We start from the raw sequence: 19,922 nt of genomic DNA on the forward strand, positions 1-19,922 counted from the left end.
GTACAAGCCCGGAACAAAGCAACTGCTCACATTGGGAGCCAGGAAGAAGAGAAGATGGGAAAAGAAAGGGGTGGGCTCCACACCCCTGTGAGGTTCACTGCAGATAGCCAAAGATCTCCCAGAAAGTCCAGTAGCTTGACATGTGCCCCCTCTCTTCCCCTAAATCCCCATACCCCTCACCAGGTTGGCCTCCAACTCAGAGATCTGCCTGCATCTGCCTCCAGGAATATGAGTACTGGGATCAGAGGCATGTGCCACCCTGCCCGGCAGGTGATAGCTGGCTCCTGATAGCACCACCCTACTACCCTGGAACCACCCCTTAAACATGGGAGAAGAGACTCTTGGCCAGATCTTAGTAAGGACTGTCCATTGCTGGGAACTCATTTTAGTTCCTCCATCTGGGCAGGCTTGAAGCGAACTTTAAGGCAACATGTCTCCTCAGCACCTCATGACCCTAATTCTGTTCTGAGTCATTTATGTGTAGCGGTTTATTATGTGTTGAGCAGCAGTGTGTGTGTTTCCCTCTTTACGGGGGTTTCTTAGTAACCAGGTGGCTCTCTGCAGTAGTACTGTGTTTTAAATCAGGACATTTTCTGGTCCCCTAGAGGGAGATGTCTTAGGCAAAGATTCCGGATTTGGTTCCTTATTGTGCTGGGCGGGGCTGTGTTCTACCTGCTTTGAGGCTCTCCCCATCCACCTGGACACGTCCTCCTTTACAATCATGTGCCCACCTGGGCAAGACCCGACAGCGTTTGCTCCCCTTGCCAGCCTATCTGCTGGTACTGCTGGACTGCCGCGCTCTGGGGACCAGCGTGCAGAGGCAGAATCTCTGAGTACAAAGAAGGCAGGCATGCCACCAACCTGCCCCCAAGATCCCAAATGGCTCCTCAGCACCAGTCCTGTGTTTCTCCTTCTTGTAGACTGTCACCCGCTCTCTCCCTAGGTGCCGTTCTTGGATACCCAACACTGACTTTCACTGTGTTAGGCTTCCCTGTGATTGCCCTCCCAGGTGCCCAGGAGGTCTCTTCTAAGTTTCCTGCCTCATATTATGACTTTTTCTTGCATGCTTACATTTTAATAGGATATACATTTTTTAAAAACTACTGCCAGACATTTCTGCTCTACCTGTCACTATTTTTTATGACATCACTGTGGTTCAGAGAAACTCCTGTACCCTTGACCCCAGTGTAGAACTAGATTCCTTGTGATAGGCTTTCCTGGTCGAAGCTTTGAAAGCTTGCTGGTACAGTCCCTAATGTCATTTCCAGACCTTACATAATGGGATGAGTTTCCTGTAACCAAGTTTCTGGCATTTACCAATGAGGTTGTACGTACACTTGATGCCACCGACTTAACACGGTACCAACAGATGCGGCATTTAGCTTAGTCGGATGGTAATGACCCCAAAGCCTCACTTCCTCCTGCCAAAAGGAAACAATGTCACTCCAATCTGCTTTTTAGCACATAGTGGTGAACTCATTGGTTATTAATATTTTTAAAAGCTTTGCCCAAGGACACCACCTCACCACTAAAACGTATTATTAGTAACGCACTGAATAATTTAGGACAATTCAATAAGCCCTCCCAACATATGAGGGGAACCTAGTGTGAGGTGGTTCCTCTTGGAATATTTTTGACTTTTTATGCTAGAAGGAAAAACTTCGAAAGACGTTAAAAATCACGGCCTGATTACTTTTCTAACAAGCATGATCTCGAGCCTCTTGTAAATAAATGTTCCTCTGTGTTTTCTGTCCCTCAGCTCAATGGAGACTCCCAGGCAAAAATACAGCGGATTCTCCGGTTGATTTCTGGCGGTGGGTTGTCCATAACGGGATCACACATCCTGTGTGGAGACTTCCTCTTCAGCGGTCATACAGTTGTGCTGACACTTACTTACTTGTTCATCAAAGAATGTAAGTCATAGTTCCTCCCTCACTGAACCAACGGATGGTGGGCGGGGCCCCAGGGTCCTGACAGGGATGGGATACCTTCTGCGGAGAGGACAGTTGGAATAGAGACAGCTGTGAATACTCTGTGCACATACGCAGTTTATCCTTCCGCCTGGTCATTTGTGACCTGAAGCCTGAAGGGTATAGCCCTGGCTCTGGTTTCTTTTAGCATCTAGTGTACCTCCAAATATCTCCCTTCTTCCTTAGTGCTCCCCAAGGCAGGAAGTTCTTGATATTGAGACTAAGAACGGGTCGAGCCTGGTGGTATATCCCTTCAAGCCCAGGATCTGGAAGGCAGAGAGAAGCAGGTGGATTTTTATGAGCTGGAGGCCAGCCTGGTCTACAAAGTGAGTTCTAGGTTAACCAGAGCTCTAAAGTGAGACTTTGTCTCAAAACTTTTTCTCACAAAGGGAGGTGGAATGAAAAATAAATGAAAGGATAAACGTGTTGAGGAAAGACCTGTGCATTCTGAAGACAAAGCCAATGACTGTTGACTTACTCGCTGACACTTCTGTCCCGTGATTCCCAATGACTGATGTGTATTTTCTCAGTTTATCCACATCCATGTCCTATTCTGTTCCAATGTCGCCATTCATCACTCCCCAGCTGCCTTCTCTGCAGTACTTAGGAGCATCTTGTCCTTAAGAAACTCACAGGCAAGAAATTGACGTCTTTTCCCATATCAGGACACCAAATTCCCATTGTCTACAGCCCTTATAGTTTGTAGTAGTTTGTTGTTTTAATATTTTTAGTAGTTTGCTTTTTCAACTTGATTGGTTCTTGAAATGCTGTATAGTGCAAGCTGGCCTGGAACTCACAGCCCTCCTGTGTCCTAAGTGCTTTCCAATCCAGTGGATCTTTTTTTTTTTTTCTGAGACAGGGTTTCTCTGTGTAGCTTTGGAGCCTGTCCTGGAACTAGCTCTGTAGACCAAGCTGGCCTTGAACTCAGATCCACCTGCCTCTGCCTTCCTTGTGCTGGGATTAAAGGTGTGTGCCACCACCGTCCAGCCTTTCCAGTGGCTCTTATTGATGAGACAGTGCCTTGTTCACTGAAGGGCTGTAACTGGTTCTCGCTGCCTAGCAGGTCCCCTTGGTGTTGCCTTCTGAGTGTTGACCATTCCCTCCATCCTTTTGAAGGGCAATGTTTCTTTTTCCATGTTTAAGTCATTGTTGTGTGTTCCAAAATGTCCATTGCCCTGTGTTTCCAGAAGCTTCTCTCACTTCTCTTTGCTTGGCATGGACAAAAGAGCTTTGGGAATTGTCTTAGCTACTTTTCTGTTGCCATAGGGAGACACCTTGTCCCAAGTCATTTTTAAAAGAAAGAGTTTAATTTGGGACTTGCTTACAGTCTCAGAGCATCATGGTTGGGAGCATGGCAACAGGCAGGCCTGGCACTGGAGCAGCAGCCGAGAGCTTACATGTTGAGACAACAACCATGAGGCGCAGAGAGAGGAGAGAGAGAGAGAGAGAGAGAGAGAGAGAGAGAGAGAGAGAGAGAGAGAGAGAGAGTTCTAAGTAGAAATTGTATGGGCTTTTTAAAATATTTATTTATTTATTATGTATACAATATAATTTATTCTGTCTATATGTATGCCTGAAGAGGCCACCAGATCTCATTACAGATGGTTGTGAGCCACCATGTGGTTGCTGGGAATTGAACTCAGGACTTTTGGAAGAGCAGGCAATTCTCTTAACCACTGAGCCATCTCTCCAGCCCCTTGTATGGGCTTTTGAAACCTCAGAGTCTACCCCCAGTAACACACCTCCTCCCACAAGGCCACAACCCCTAATCCTTCCCAAGCAGCCCCATCAACTTTGGATCACATGAGCCTGCGAGGGCCGTTCTGATCCAGGTTATCACAGACACAGACCTGTATCCAGCGGGCTCCTCATCTCTTGCTTTCCTCTCCTTTTGGACCTCCATTACTCCAAACAGGTTGAGCGACATGTCGGGGACTTACCACCTTTGCATTAAAAGCCCAGGGGTTTTTGCACCCCTCCTTTATGTCCATGCACGCTGCATGTTGCGGGATGGAATCCTTCATCTCTCCACAGGCCCCAGGGAATCCTCATTAAACGGAATTGCCCCATTCCTAATACATAATTAATAGTTATGGCAGTGTGTTCCTTATGGTTCTAGTTCTGACTTTTGCCCGAGGACGTTCCATCCGTGGAGGGCCCATCATTTTCTAGTCCAGAGGTACACGCTCCAATCTGTGGATCTTACCTGTCTGTAGGACGCTTACAGAAGATGGGCGGGAAGGCGTTGCCTGGCACAGTAAAGACACTCTGTGTTGAAAAACAAAATATTGAAAAGAAAACATCCTGGGAACTTAGTGTCAATTCATTCAGTATCAAGAGCAAGTGATATGACTCCTAGCTCACAGTTCTGTGCCCAGCAGTCATCTGAGCGCTTGGCACAACCTAACTCTCTGGTCTTTGCTGCCCCTCTGGGAGGTCCTATTTTCTCTCTGCTTTTCTCTGCTTGCGTGTACAGGAAGTGACCTGGCTATTATATACAACTCCAGTATTTGAGGATTGGGTGTTCAAACTCAATCTGACTCCGGAGATGGCAGTTTTAATTTCTTGGTTCTGTTTAGAAATTTTAGAGATGTTTAAGCTGGGATCATGGCTCCGGCAGTAAATTATTTGCCGTTGCAAAGCATGGGGAGCTGAGGTTGAATCTCTGATGCTGCTGCTAAAAGCTGGATGTAGCAACACATGCCTGTAATCCCAGCACTGGGAATGTAGAGACAGTGGGCAATGGAGGGGTGGGGGGATGGAGGGTTCTGGGGTTCACTGGCAACTTGTCTTGCTGGAGCTGTGAGCTTCAGCTTCAGTGAGACATCGTGTCTCAAATTCAAATAAGACAAAGAGCAACTTAGGAAGACACTTGACATTAACCCCTCTAGTCAGTCTATACACACACACACACACACACACACACACACACACACACACACACACAGACACACGCGCGCGCGCGAACATGTACACACATACACATGCAGCACACACACAAACTAGGAAGAAACAAAGTCATTTCAAGTTGTCTGATCTCATAGGATTGTCTAAGAATAGTCTATGTGCTGATAAACAAGGCATAGCTTTCTTTCTTCTTTCCCTTCAGAGCAAGTAGAAATGCAAGGTGTGATTAATTCTATATATGATATATAGAGGCATATTTCCCCCTGGCAGGATTTTTTCAGTTATATACATTTACATATGGCATGGGAAGAATTATATTTTTCCAACAACTTTCCATACAAAAGATCCGTACCACTTAACATACATTTCGCTGCATCGCTGGCCCTCCGTGGACACAGGACATTCTGTGCTTGCCACCTGTAGTCAACATCTGAGTCCTCCTTGTCTCCTTTCCCTGAGTGAGCAGTGTCATGGTTTGGAAAATCGGCTTCTAGAAGATGTACTGTCTATGTGTGATTGCTCTCCTGCCTTTTGAGCATCCTGGGTTCTTCCCTTGCTAGCACTCTTGTTGAGAGTGGATTGAAATTCAGTTGGGAGAGCATACGAGAGCAGGACCATTTTTGTTGGTTAACATGAAAGGGTTTAATTGCACCAATATGCTCGCTGGAGTTTAAAACCTACGCCTGCAGAAGACAGCGAGGCTGTTAATGCTAGATGTCTGGCCTCACCATCAATGGGTTTTCTTAGTGCTTGCTACCTCTGCTGGAGACCCCACGTAGACAGTGAAGTCCATTTGTTGTCAACTCTTCACTAGGTGTCATCCCTGTGGCTAGAAGGAGTGAAAAAACAGGATTCTCCGTTGCCATTTTGATTTCAAAATAGCTTCTGCTAGCTGGGTCCGTGTATGGAATCTTAGCACTACAGAGGCAGAAACAGGAGAGTTGTTGGTTTAAGGCTAGCCTGGGTTACATAGTGAGACACTTTCTCACGGCAATAGATAGCAGCAAAAAAAATCATCATGGTGGGGGAAGAGAAGGGAGTGGCTTGTCATCTCAGTGTGGTAGCATCATAGGAAATGCATTTTCCTAGAACACACGGGATTTCTCAGAATTCCTAAAAAGCCTCTCCACGCCACCGGTCGCGAAACAGTCATTCCAGCTACATCGTTGCTCCTTACCCGGTTCAGCTTCTGGTGGTTAATGATACAGAGTAGTTCTAATGAGCCCAAACATTTTGAGTTGTTATTAAGTCCCCGACGACCTTTGCATAGAAAAATTGGTCAGATATGAAACTTCAGGAGGTCTGGGGAGGGGCAGTAAAACTGGAGAACGCATTGAATGAGACCTTCAGCCTTGTCAGGGTTGCCTCAGTTTTTAGGGTTCTAAATGCAATAGTCACTGGACACCCCTGGGGGGGGCTCTTCCGGCATTTCAATTCTAGGATTCTGTGAGCTATCTTGGAGAATGTAGCAGGAGGATGAAGTAATTAAGTCATGAGGAAGACACTGAAATGAAAGAAACAAATATAGGACTGTATTTCCACTTGGGATCCACAGACCAAGAATCACTTTGTGTAGGAACAATAACCGATAACCATTTCAGCCATTGTCTGAAGCTTTGGGGACTGAACTTTCTTTGCTCTTCAACCGTTCTTTTGCAATTGAGCCTGTGTGTTGCTATGAACATAAACAAAGTTTAATATGAAATTGATTTCAGTCTACTAGGTCATTAAACTTTTATTGTGAGCCAGTAAAGCTTTAAATAGACAGAAAAGGAAGGGGACCAGATGGCCAGATAATACAAACAGACGGGCTCAGCCATGTCTCTCAGGAACACTTACGTGAGAAGGACTTGGGGTTGTGACCGTGTTAACCGGATAAGCGCCACGGTTCTCTCCCAGCTGGCCAGTGGCACAAACTTCACAGTAACTTCAGCAGGAGGCTAAATGTCTGTGCATGGAGGGGCAAGAAGCCAGAGCTTTGTCCAAGAGGAGAGCTGAACCATTGCTAGTGGTGCTATAAAATTGCTGAGAATCAAATTTTGCTTGCCACAGTAACGTTCCCCACCACAGAGGCACACCTGAAGAAATAAAAGCAAACTTAAGATCTCTCATTTCGCCCTCCTTGTTTTCATAGACCTTTTCTTTAGGCCCTTACTAGTTCTCTTGCCAGGACGAGCCAGCTATAGCCAATCTAAGTAACAGTTCTGTTCTCTTCATTATTTAATAGTTGTGCTGAAGGTAGGCACAACCTGGAATATCTCTTAGTGCCCACCAACCTCCTAAGAATGACTACTGTGTGTGCTAACGTGATTCCCTGTGCCCTCTGGGCAAACTAAAGCCATTCATTGCCATAGCAGTCTTCATGGTCCTGCTCAAGGTTATAGGAGCAGTATTAAGATGTAACTTGGTGGGAGGACATTTCCTTGGCTTGCATAAGTCAAGTTCCATTCCCAGCCAGCCAGTCCATGAGTCCATCTCCGTTTCCCTCTGTCCAGATTCTCCTCGGCACTTCTGGTGGTATCATCTGGTCTGCTGGCTGCTGAGCGCTGCCGGCATCATCTGCATCCTCGTGGCGCACGAACACTACACCGTCGACGTGATCATCGCTTACTACATCACGACACGGCTGTTTTGGTGGTACCATTCCATGGCCAACGAAAAGGTGAGAGCCGTGAAGACCCTTGGGTGAGCAATGCCTGTGACGTGCAGGGGACCCGTTTCCATAGACGGGGGTTTTAGATAGCTTCACGGAGAAGACAGTTGTTGCTCCCTATCTGTATGGTTTGGTCAGTTCAGCTGAACTTCCTGCCACTGCTGCTTATTTTAAAAAGTGACGGCAAAAAAAAATCACAAATATTACATGCTGTCTGAGGGTTAAGAACACTGTAAAATTATGGACAACTTATTTTACCAACTCAGCTGGTTGATGCTAGAACTGGAGGACTGTATGCTAACTGAAAACCTAGGAACCTTCTCCGTAGAGCTTGTGACACCGCTTGGTGAGAGATTGCAGCCTGCCTTGTTGATTATGTTTCAGGGTGAGCAGCACCTCTATCTTCCCTTCTTCCTGTTCCAGGATGACCCCCATTCTTCTCCCGTTCATTTTTCTAGTGCTTGCTTAAGTGTCCCCCTCTTGCCTCCATCCTGGGAAGCTTCCTGTTTCTCTTGTTGTCTCCCTGTGGGCCCAAGGTTGCCTCCCCTCTATCACCACCCGCCCAGATCCCGCTAGGCTTTTCTGGCCTTGCCAATGCTCTTGCTGTAATATGACTTATTTATCTTGGAATAGATCACCCCATGGTGGTGGTGGTGCTGTGCTGTGTGTGTATAGTGTGCTATGGAGTACTCTGTGTGTGTATGTGTGTGTGTGTAAAACCTACAAGCTTGTCATTACTGAAAAGTCTACTCAGAGCTCTTGGTGTCCACAAATCATTGCCTTCTTTGGATCCCTTTATCTGGCTTTGCTGCTCAGTCACTCACTTGATAATCCTCTGTTCTGCCTTCTCACACAGTGATCTAGATGCTTCCAGACACCTAAACCAAACTCTCCATCTTTCTTCATGATGATGTTCAGCCTTCCAAGAGTTCTCCTTTCACTCCCCCTTGGCCCTTCTATCTGACCGCAACCTATCCTGAAAACATTTCTCTTGAATGCCCTTCACAACTATTCCTGAGCCTCCTTCTTAGAGAACTGCAGGCAGAGGTCTCATGACCCACAGAGTGTAGGACAGGATGGGGGGGGCACCAAGGTCAAAGGAGAGCTGGGGGAAAGGCAAAACAGCAGGTACTGCCATGGGATGTCACTGCTGTTCCCTTGCTAAGAACAACATAAATAAGTGCCATTTCATTGAGAAGTCTAGACTGCATTCATAAACAATTCCTCATTTTATTTTTCCCACCTTCACAGAACTTGAAGGTCTCTTCCCAGACAAATTTCTTGTCTCGGGCTTGGTGGTTCCCCATCTTCTATTTTTTTGAGAAAAACGTCCAAGGCTCGATTCCTTGCTGCTTCTCCTGGCCACTGTCCTGGCCCCCTGGCTGCTTCAAGTCATCATGCAAAAAGTATTCACGGGTCCAGAAGATTGGGGAGGATAACGAGAAGTCTACGTGAGCCGCCAGCCTGGCAGCAGCTTTTCCACCAAAACAGTCCGTGCTGAAACCAAAGGCGCAGCTTCGTATTTATTTTCAGAGAACTGACTGGTAAATGGAGTGGACCAAATTTTGTGCAAAAGATCGGAGCAACGAATGAAGTATTACCTTTTGGCTTTTTTTTTTAAAATTCATCCCAAGAAACATATATTTTCCTGCTGCTCTTCACTCATGGGTGACAAAGCCTCCAAACTGGGATCCTAAAGAGGTGGCATTAACCCGCTGTGCCTCTCGTTCTTTCTCCACTTCCACATTCTTTCCAGATTGTTTTTTCCCTTCAAGGTCAGAAGAGTTTGCTAATATTGTGAAATAAAGGGTCTGGATAAGCACAGCCACTGTGTGAATGCAGGCAGTGAGGGCAGGAGCAGGTTTCCACCAAGCAGCTCAATGAGAGCAAGCCACAGGTGGGTCAAAGTAGGTCAAGGTCAAGTGCACTTGTTTCCATCCAGTCTGGGGGAAGGTTAGGGTGCCATCTGGGGTTCGCTTTGCTGCTACCCGCCCCCCATGTGCTATGTATGACTTTTCCTCTTCTTTTTTGTTTTTAACCTTTACCTGATAATTGTATTTCTAAAGAAGGGGTGTTCCAAGGAAATGAGAGTGACCCACCCATGAATGTTTCCTGTGTGTGGATTTCTGACTTTCAAGTCTCTATGACAGGTCCACAGGAAGCGTGGGGCTTTTCCTGCTACACATATTCAAGGCAGCCTGCCTGGAGCCCAGCACTGTTAACTGCACCAGCAGGGGCTGCAAACACACATGGGAAGTGATGCTCACACTCACCGGGGAACATGCTTATGCTCCCCTTCTAGCGTGGACCCTGCTGTGATGTGTTTCTAATCGGAACCTAGAGAAATGTTCACGCACATCCCACTAAAACAGTCGCCTCTCCGTTAGCATTGTGCTTTCCAGGAAATGCAAGATGGATTCCAAAGGTTTACTGGTTCCTTGCCTTTTAGCAAGGAACTCTACTCCCTAAGTGCTCCTACGGTCATACACCACCACCGAGCAAGTTGGCTTTTACCCTGCGAGCGTGCCACATGGTGCTGCACTTAAACATGACGTTGGCATCCACACTTGAGATTACTACATCTGCATAGGAGCAGAGAGCCAAGCATGGGGTGCACGCCTTTGAGCACTCGAAAGGCAGGGGCAGGCAGATCTCTGTGAGTTCAAGTCCAGCTTGGTCCAAAAAGCAAGTTCCAGGACATCCAGGGAGACCCATAGAAACCCTGTCTCACAAAAGCCCCCCCACCACCACCATAAAAAAAAGAGAGAGAGAGAGAGAGAAAACAGGGGGGGGGGGGAAGGAGCAGGGACACCTGTGTCAGATATGAACTGTTTTTTCAAAATCTGGTTGATTCAAGAATATCTGATTTAATGTGTTACTCAGTGCTAGTATGCATGATCCTTGCCTTGATTTCTTAACTAAGATTAGTTTGTGAACCTTCTCGTTAAGATTAGAAACATTCTCTGGTTACATGGTTGTCAGGATGGGAGCAGAAGGGGACAAGCCGAGCAGGGTGGAAGGAGGGGCTGCATTGGCAGTGATGAAATATCCTCAGGTCAATCCTTGGAAGCCGGTCGGCCTTGATTATTCAAAGTTAAACTTTAAATTGCTTGGCACAAAAGCACAATACAGATCTGTTCAGAAGGGCCATTGTCCTCTGGTGCTAAAATTCTGTGTGTGTCCAGAGTGTCTCTTTTTTCTGTGATAGGGTAGGTAAAGGGAAGGGCGCTGGATTCAAAGGCGAGAGAGTTAAGATTCTCAATCTGGCTGTCTTCACCAGAGTGCGAACTCTAAACACCCTTGGCAGAGTTGGGAGTGCAAAGGTTTTGTATTTTTATGGAATAAGCCAATAGTAAATACATACCTAGTTTACTTTGTGTTAAAGACAATTCTATACAGTTCTCATATGTTCATTTCCTCAACTCTGATCATGGGTTAGAACAAAGTGTTCTGCTCGGAAACATGCATTTAACTTCTGTGTCTTATTACAAGAGAAGTTCTCAGCGCTGCAGCCCCGGTTTTGGTCTGTGAGGCTTTCATTGAAACCAAACACCTGAGAGCCTTATCCAGCTGTGGCTAGGATTTCCCCGGGATTCTTCAGTTAAAGGAAATGCTTAAGCATTATTACAATGCATGTTGATTGTTGGGAACAGAAAACCTTGCATTCCAGTCACGTCATCCAGGCCATCAAAAAACAATACTATCACTTTCCCAAACACCCGTGAGTCTCGCGTGGAAACTGCTGTTCTCAAGTTCTCTGTGTGTTTGCTGTGGCTCTCTAGTCAATGCTGATGCAGAAGCATGTGTCTTGAAAATAAGAGAGGGAGATGTCCACGTTTCAAGATGCAAAAGATAAACAAACTCATTTCATTGTAGGAAAGCAAATTGGAGACTTGGCTCCACATGCCATTGGGGATATAAAATATAGACAATTGTGACGTTGCCTTTGAAACAGTAATTTTATTTTTGAGATGGTCTCATCTCACCGTGTAGCCCAGATTGACTTACAATTTTCAATCCTCCTGCCTCCGCCTCCAGAGTGCTGGGATTGCAAGTGTGTGCTTCCACGCCTACCCAACCAAAGCAGTAAATGATTGCAACACCTTTTCTTTGCCAGTAAAGATGCAGGTCTTACCCATTACCTGTGCTTTCGTGAGCCCGTGCTTCTGGCTTTCCTGTAACGCAGCACTTCTGGAAAATGCCTGTGATATAAAACAGATGCTACATGTTTTCTTCTGAAGCATCCCAGTGGAAATGGAGTTCTTTCAAATTTGGGTTGTTGATCTAGATCCACTAGATCCAAAACAAGGAAGCCTCCTTCCCCATTCCTCCTGAGCTAATTGTGTCTGTCCTTTGAGTTGCCCGCGTCTCAGGAAGCAGGTTTTACTGAGGGCAGAAGGCTGGCTGAGGGTCAACTCTTGACATCTCTGGGCAGGTTTGTAGCGTAGATTCTTGGCTGTGCTAGCAGTGCCTCCTTGTGGCGATGTGTCACGTCTGGAATGCAAACGCTACTTTAAAAATAGATTTTCAAGGTTTCTCCAAAGTCTGTCTTTTGGCTTTTTGTTGTTGATGTTGTTGCTCAATTTTTTTTTCCAAAAAAAATCTGAAATTCTCATAGGAAAGAAGGTATCTTAAAAACATTCTAAATCCTTCCCAAAGGGAAAGTGCTCAGAATCCCATCAAAGAAAATTTGTGGGTCTTTTTTACCTCTTCTATCGCAATCATTATTAACATCTAGTCCATAAGTACCAGACTTTGTTTACTTCCGAACCCAGAGTCAACTGTCTTTTTCCTTCTGTGCTACGACTCATTTCATTTTTAATTTAAAGTTTGTATCTTGCTCCATAAATATTTTAAACTTTTTGTTATTGTTTTGGTTTTGTACTATAGAACTGATTGAAAATTTAAGCTGGTCTTAACACACTCACCCCTTTAGCGTAAGGAAGCGTGAGATGGAATCTTCTAGTAAATGAGTTTACATGTGTTAATCAAGTGTAAGTTATATGCATTGCGTTGGAACCTTTTCTATGTGTATGTGTAAAGATTTCTGGTGGTGTTGTTTTTAATGCCATTGTGTTGCAATAATTTAGCCCCTTTGACTGATTTGACAAAATGCATTTTATGAAGAGAAGTGCTCTTGACTTCGCTATCCCTATCCTGAAAATCATGTCAGAGGTACCCAAAGATAAGTTTTTATACAGACAGACGCCTCATAAGTGCTGGTTTCTTACTTGTTAATATCACTGTACTGTGTTCCTAGTGAATCATGAACGACAAGGGTGGGTCACTGTAGAATTACTTTAAACTATCCTTTAAAAGAAAGAGGAGAAGTTATAAGCTAATCTAGTTGCCAAGTTGGAATTCGTTGTTTAATTTACCTCCTATGCAATGATTAATGCTGCGAAATGTGTGGTTAATAAGTTACAGTATATTCAGACGGGAAATCCCTTTACAAGTTCTGAGCGGCAGCTGGTTGCGTTCTTTTGGAAACCTACTCTACTGTTTCGATGCGTTAAGTGCCTTGTTGTAAAGTGAAATTTTAAGTCTAGAATTCATTATTTTCCTGACCTATATTTTTCATTATGATTATCTACTGTGTGCTGTTGTAATCATTTTATTAAATGCTTACATTTTAATCAAATGTGAACTTCAGTCTCTTCTATCCACTACTGTCTTCTACATTTTAAAATATTACTGTTGTGTGAGCGTGTGTGTGTGTGTGTTTAAGTGTGGGAGTGTGTGTGGGGGGGAGTGTGTGGAGGTCAGAGGACAACTCTGGGGAGTCAGTTCTGTCCTTCTGTCTGGGATTAAACCCAAGTCAGCAGGCTTGCACAACAAGCACCTCTACGCACTAAGCTCTCTCACACTATTGGAATCAGTGATTTATCACATGGGGTTGCAGTTCAAGTTTTGTTTTCCTTGTCAGTTTATTTTAAAAGAAATCTTTCAGTTTGGAAATATACTTTCTATGCCTGTGAAAACATTCTGGGAGGGATGTAGGAATATGACTTCAGTTTATATTTCTGTTTTAAGTACCCGTGGGCCGTGAAAACTAATGTTTGTTTGTGCTCAGACGAGAGGATGTGTGGACTTGGTTTCTGACTTACAGATGCCTTAAAACTGTATTTGCCTCTCGGAATGCATAACAGCATTCCTTTCCATTCAGAAGATTCCTTCTTCAATGTTTAGAGTATGTATTAAAAGTACAAAAGGCTATTTCCTTCAAACACTATTTTTGAAATGAGGAGTTACTTAAAGAACTGCTACAAACTAAATATTATTTTTCCTACCCATAGATTTAAAAAATTAAAACTTTCTTTGTAGATGGTCCTGCCCAGTCCTGCAACTATTCAGTCCCAAAGAAACACACAGAGGCTTATATTATAAACTGTTTGGCCAGTTAGCTCAAACTTATTACTAACTAGCTCTTACACTTTAAATTAACCCATAATTCTTGTCTATGTTTAGCCATATGGCTTGCTACCTTTTCTCAGCGAGGCATTCTCATCTTTTTCCTTCTACTTCTGACTGGTGACTGTGTCTCTGTCTAGCCCTTTCCCAGAATTCCTGCACTAAGATTGCCCTGCCTATAGTTCCTATCAGGCTACTGGCCAGTCAGCACTGTATTAAACCAATATGAGTGACAGATCTTTACAGTGTGCAAAAGCATTATCCCACAGGAAGTTCATTGTAAGGGTTTGGGATAAGCATAATAGCAAACTCTTTTGCAAAGTCCATGGATCCTCTTTCCTCAAAGTGGATGATTTGGGTGAGGCCTGGCACTACAGATAATAAATGATCATCAGGCTATTTAAACAACCATCCACTCCCACCGTCTGGATGGAAAACCTGTGTAAATCCCTTCCTTTGGACAGTATGTGAGTTTAATGTTCCTGGTTTCTCTGGTACTATCTCTGAGCAGGTGGACCTCATGCCCTATGCAACTGTTTCATTCACGTATGAACAAATATACCAATGTTGCAAATAGAAATGTTTCTAATGACAATAAACACATGGCGTAATGAAAACCACCTCCGAGGAGTGAGAGTAAAAAGATGAGAAGTATTTCCCACTTTACAGTGTCCTGCATTTTCAATAAAAACTGTTTTTTAAACCCTTTAAAAGCCCTTTCAATATCTTTAATCCTGACTGACAGTGAGCTTTGTTCTTGGGCTAAGGCAAAGTACAGTCACTTGAACCAAGGAAGTAACATGTTTTATTGGACCAAACACTTCTGCTTTACCTTGTAAACATACATCATTCCTTGGGGTTTATTGATTAAGTGTATTGCTCTGATAGGTTAGGTTCAGCCCTCAAAGTCCACTTGGGAAGGGGCACGTGGAGCTGGAGGAATCCTGGAGTGTCTGAGTTCAACTTGCTCATGTTACCCAGTGAACAGCACTCAGTCAGGTTTGGGCTGAGGGTTTGTATTTTCCGTGTAATAGGAAGGAAGAAGGGTGTGAAGAGACAACAGGGATCTCAACAATAAAAACCAAATGCCATGAATCAATCACAAGAAAGCTGGCTAACTAAGAGTATTTCATAAGGGAAGTTTACCTTCTAATCACCTTGTTTTCTGCCTTCTTTACTCACATACTAAGCCACTGATTAGTGTTGTTTCTATAATGCATCATGTACCACACTCTGGGCACTCCTTTCTCAGTGAGTACATCTTAGACATTAAGGTCTCTGCATCTTCTAACTCCCTCGCCATGCCTTTGTTCCAGACACTGGTTTCTATTTATTTATTTTACTTACATTATGGAGATACAATTTTCCTCTAGTGAAATGCTTCTGTTCACATTTAGTAAAATACATATACGAAGTAACCAACCTGCCTGTCAAACATCCCTAATGGCTCCAGAATGGAGTTCTTCCTTTCCTGCCCTTCTATTGCTCATCTTGTTCCTGTTAACCTGGGTTAGTTCTACCAGTCCTGGAAGGTCACAGAAATGAAAGTATAAGTATACAATATACCTTTATTTTTCCTGATTTTTCGAGACAGGGTTTCACTGTGTTATGTAGCCCTGGCTGTCCTGGATCTCACTCTGTAGACCAGGCTTGCTCTGAACTCACAGAGATCCGCTTGCCATTGCCTTCCCATCCATGGGGTTAAAGGCGTGGACCACCACCGACTGGCACAATATACCATTTTTGATTGGGCTTCTTCACTCAGAATGGCACTTTTGTTGAAATTTACCCATGGTGTGGGGCACACCATGATTTCCTTCTTTTTACCGCATAGTGGGAACATGGTCTCTCCTGTCACTGCTACCCTGGTTGTAAGACACCTGACCTGTTTTGGTTTTGGAATCAAACAAGATGTTTGTCCCAATCCTGGCACGACTGTGTCCAAGTAAAACTGGACACTGTAGCATTTGAAATTCTACTTTTGTTCTGAGATTTAGGTCTTTCAAGGGGGTGCCTCTATCATGTCAAGATCCATTATAGTACAGACTTGCAACCAAGGGGTGTGGGATGGATAAAGGTGGTACCCAGTAGAGATGGGCCGGTCTACTTAGCCACCATACAAAGCAGTCAAGGATACATGCAGCAAACAGTACCTTGGCTAGGTTTAGCATCCAGCCTTGGAAAGTGTTGGCAGAGTTGCCAATGTCAATAACAGGGAGCACACTGAGCTCAAGGTATTACAAGGACATCAACAATTTAATGAGCAGCTACAAAGCAGCAGAGATCTTGTTGATTGTTTTATGTAATCCTTATATCTGATGTAGGTACATTATAATCCCATCTTCAGAGTTCAGCCTATGGTGGCATGGGATGTTTGGCATCTAAAGAAGTATGCAGTTGGTCATGGTGGGGCACACCTTTAGTTCCCAACTTTTGGGAAACAGAGGCAGGTGGATCTCTGAGTACAAGGCCAGTCTGATTTGCACACCTCTTTCCAGGCCAGCCAGAGCTACACAGGAAGACCCTGACTCTAAAGAAGTATGTAATTCACACAGCCAGTATTCTAAGGAGTTCAGTCAGAGCAAACAGTAAGAATGAGAACTAGAGCAGGTGTTGAGTTAAGTCCGGGGGCATTGTACAACTCAATAGTATTAATAGTGTTGCTACTTTCTCTTTCCATTGGTATTTTATAAAGCCTTCTTAATCCCTGAATCTTCTCTGTTTGTGCTCACTGACACAGAAAGAATGTGATGTGTGGCGCATACCTCTCTGAGGCCTTACAAACCAGCCGCACAACTGTGGGTTTACAAGTTGAGTAATTTAACACTGCTCTCGATAACAAGCTTACTTCGATATTTTGTATATACAGTTACCAACAGCTTCCGCAGAAACCCATGTAAAACCAGAAGGATTTCAGGAGGCAAGGGACTGATTTAAAACTCTATTTGGCGCCCCAATAAAAACAATAATTTTCCTGAATGTTGTCATTATCTTTCTTGCTTTCCTACCCAGAATTCTGTGTTCTCTTCCTATGCTGCCCCTGGTTGGGTTGTAACTTTATTGATTTGTTTAGAGCGGAAGATGTAGCAATGTTGTGTAACAGTTTCCTCTGAGATTGAAACATCCTATCCTGTAGGAAGCTCCTTATGCAGGAAGGTAAACAAGTCAAAAACAAACAAACAAAAAACTCCAGGAAGTCCCAAAACTCCAGAAACTGACCAAATTCACTAGACCCCTTCCTGCCAGAGTGAGCAATAAAAGCTCAAGAGTCCCCTAAAGGCCGGCAGAGTCAAGCTGCAAAGAAGACTCCGAGGGCAGACCAGGTGCCTGGAAGAAGTAGAAACCTAAGGCGCTGCCTGAAAGTGATTTACACCAACTGAGACACCTGCAAGGGGCACTCTTCAGCCAGTTGAGCTGTCTCCAAGCTGTGCAGCGTGCTCCAGGTTCCCAGCTTTTGTGAGCTGTCACCCATGCGGAGGCGGCCTTGGTGAAGCAGTGAACTTTCAGTCATTTCTGCTCCTGTAAGTATTCCCTCACCCATATTGCTCAGTAACCCCAATAAAACTTATTCATTGATCAACTTGGACTTTGGTGTTAATCTGTACTTTGGTCTGTGGTGGGTTTCTTATCTGGAGTGAGAAGATACATGTATTTCATTTTCCCGGGGGAAAATTTTGTCACACAACAAGCAGAAAGTGTCTCTTTACCTGGCAAGAATGCCCTGCATTTAACTGGAAAAGAAATCCATTCGTATGAAGCTGGATGCATTATACTTGAGGTTTTAAATGGTACCCAGCATTAGGAAAAACAATATGGCTTTTTATGTGAGTTTATAAGATTGCCACCCAAGGACTATAGATAGGGCAGCTTGACAGCATGAATTTACTTCCCGTGGTTCTAGAAGTCAGAAGTCAAGGTCAAAGTATTTCCAGGGCCGGCTTATGTAGTAATATTTTGTGTTTTAACAAATAAAGCTTGTTTGAAGATCAGAGTGCAGAGCTAAGCCACTAGAGGCCAGGCAGTGATGTCACACACCTTTAGTTCCAGGATTCAGGGGACAGATAGATCCCTGTTAGTTCAAGGCCACCCCAGGCTACACAAAATTCATCCAGTCTACACGCACAAATGTGATCCCAACACTTGGGATCCCACGCCTTTAATCCCAGCACTAGGAAGGTGGGGACAGGAGTGATATGGCTGGGAAGGTGGGAGGAGACAAGTTCCTGTCTGAGGACAGCATGGCCCCTTTGGTCTGAGCATTAGTAGAAGTAAGAACTCTAATGGCTGGCCACTCTGCTTCGAGCCTTCAGCTTTCACCCCCTGATTAGCTGACTCTTGAGTTTTTATTATGAAGACCAATTAGAATTTGCGCTACAAGTTTCCGAGGCTGATGCTGCCTTCTGGCTGGGTCCTCACATGGCCTTCCTTCTGTACCCTGCTCCCTTCATGGTCTCCAGTCGTGCTGGGTTAGGGCCCATCCACTTGACTTTAGGTCCATTCACAGAGCCTCGTTTTAACTTAATTCCTTCTGATACAACCCCTCCTAGACATGAGGGTCACATTCTGAGGAATCGGGGACTGGTTCTTTAACATATGAATTGGGGCACACAGTTATAGCTTGGCACATAACGCTTTCTCTCTGTCATACACAACTATTATTGGAAATAGATTATTCAAGAAATGCCACAAGTGGAGTTAAATCTTACACAAGAGGGAGGCTTGTTGGTTGTTCAGTTGGGTCAAGTTTCAATCCCCTTCCAGAATTAGGTGCCTGTATGCACTGTGATGGTTCTAGGGGGAAGGAAGGGAGGAACCCTCTTGAAAGACTTAGATCTCTGTGCAAGGCAGAATTTCTACAGCAACGGAGTCCAGTTTTATTTGTACAAAGTTGTGCTAGGATTGGAACGAGTATCTTCATTCTAAAATCGAAGCAGTCCAGTAGATTCCTCTGCCGAAGGAGGAGGAGGAGGAGGAGGAGGAGGAGAAGAAGGAGAAGAAGAAGAAAAGATGATGATGATGATGATGATGATGATGATAGCAGTGGGGTGTGTTTACAGAGAAAGGCATCAAGAGAAGGAAATGACATATTGAAGACAAAATCCTCCCACAAGCAGTTGAAAAGTTAAACTGCCCTCCGGGTATAGTACTGCCCTCCTGTAATTCCAGTGTTTGCGAGGACAAAAAATAGACTGCCAAATCTGAGGCTATATTGATTGTGAGTGACAAGCCCGTCGCATAGTGAGACCCAGTCACAAGAAAAGAAAATAATTATTAAGATTTTAGTGTCTCTAACTTAAGTAAGAAATCCTTTTTTTTTAAGTCACAAAAAAAGGAATCTGATAACGATTAAATACAGGAAATGTGAGGTGGACTTTTTTAGTTTGGGGAGGGGAGAAGGAAGAAAGCATTTGTATACTTTACAAATTGTATCAAAAATAGTGAGAGAACAGTAAGCTTGAACTTTTGAACTTTAGCTTACCCCACTTGTTGATAGAAAAAAAGAAAAAAAACATGAAAAGAAGTCACCATGCTTTGGTCATTTTTTAAAGCACTGTAGTGTTTTGTGTGTGTGTGTGTGTGTGTGTGTGTGTGTGTGTGTGTGTGTGTGTGTGTGTGTGAAGAGAGATCAAACCTGAATTGATCTTACACAGGATCCAGAGATGTGGATCAAAGATGAAGCACTTCCCTAGCAACCAAAAGCAAAGCCTAGGATTTAATCTTGAGCATCACAAAAACAAAGACCTTGGCAGCTGGCACCATCTGGGCCAAGCACGGTAGCACATGCCTTTAATGCCCTAATTCTGGAGGCGGAGGCAGGTGGCTCTCTGAATTCGAGGCCAACTAGTCTACACAGCGAGTTCTAGGCCATCAACATAGAAATACAAACCGATTCAACCTTGAGTTCTAGGGTCAACCTACCCAAGAGAAACCACAGCAATCGGGCCTATAAATAACAGGAAGGTAAAGCACTCGGCCATCAC

At 44.3% G+C, this 19,922-nt stretch overlaps 1 protein-coding gene across 5 annotated transcripts in view; it reads left to right on the forward strand.

Moving 5' to 3' along the window:
• The window catches only part of Sgms2 (sphingomyelin synthase 2), a 75,482-nt gene extending 62,311 nt beyond the window's left edge, over positions 1–13,171 (forward strand). For all 5 annotated transcript variants that reach the window (XM_075981317.1, XM_075981320.1, XM_075981321.1 and 2 more), the window contains 3 exons: positions 1,760–1,913; positions 7,373–7,539; positions 8,782–13,171. In XM_075981317.1, coding sequence (XP_075837432.1) covers positions 1,760–1,913; positions 7,373–7,539; positions 8,782–8,985 — 525 coding nt within the window. In that variant the 3' untranslated portion in view covers positions 8,986–13,171. The remainder of the gene's footprint in view (positions 1–1,759; positions 1,914–7,372; positions 7,540–8,781) is intronic.
• Positions 13,172–19,922: the final 6,751 nt, after the last annotated feature.

The sequence above is a fragment of the Microtus pennsylvanicus genome, chromosome 7, assembly GCF_037038515.1.
Source record: "Microtus pennsylvanicus isolate mMicPen1 chromosome 7, mMicPen1.hap1, whole genome shotgun sequence".
Taxonomy (NCBI): domain Eukaryota; kingdom Metazoa; phylum Chordata; class Mammalia; order Rodentia; family Cricetidae; genus Microtus; species Microtus pennsylvanicus.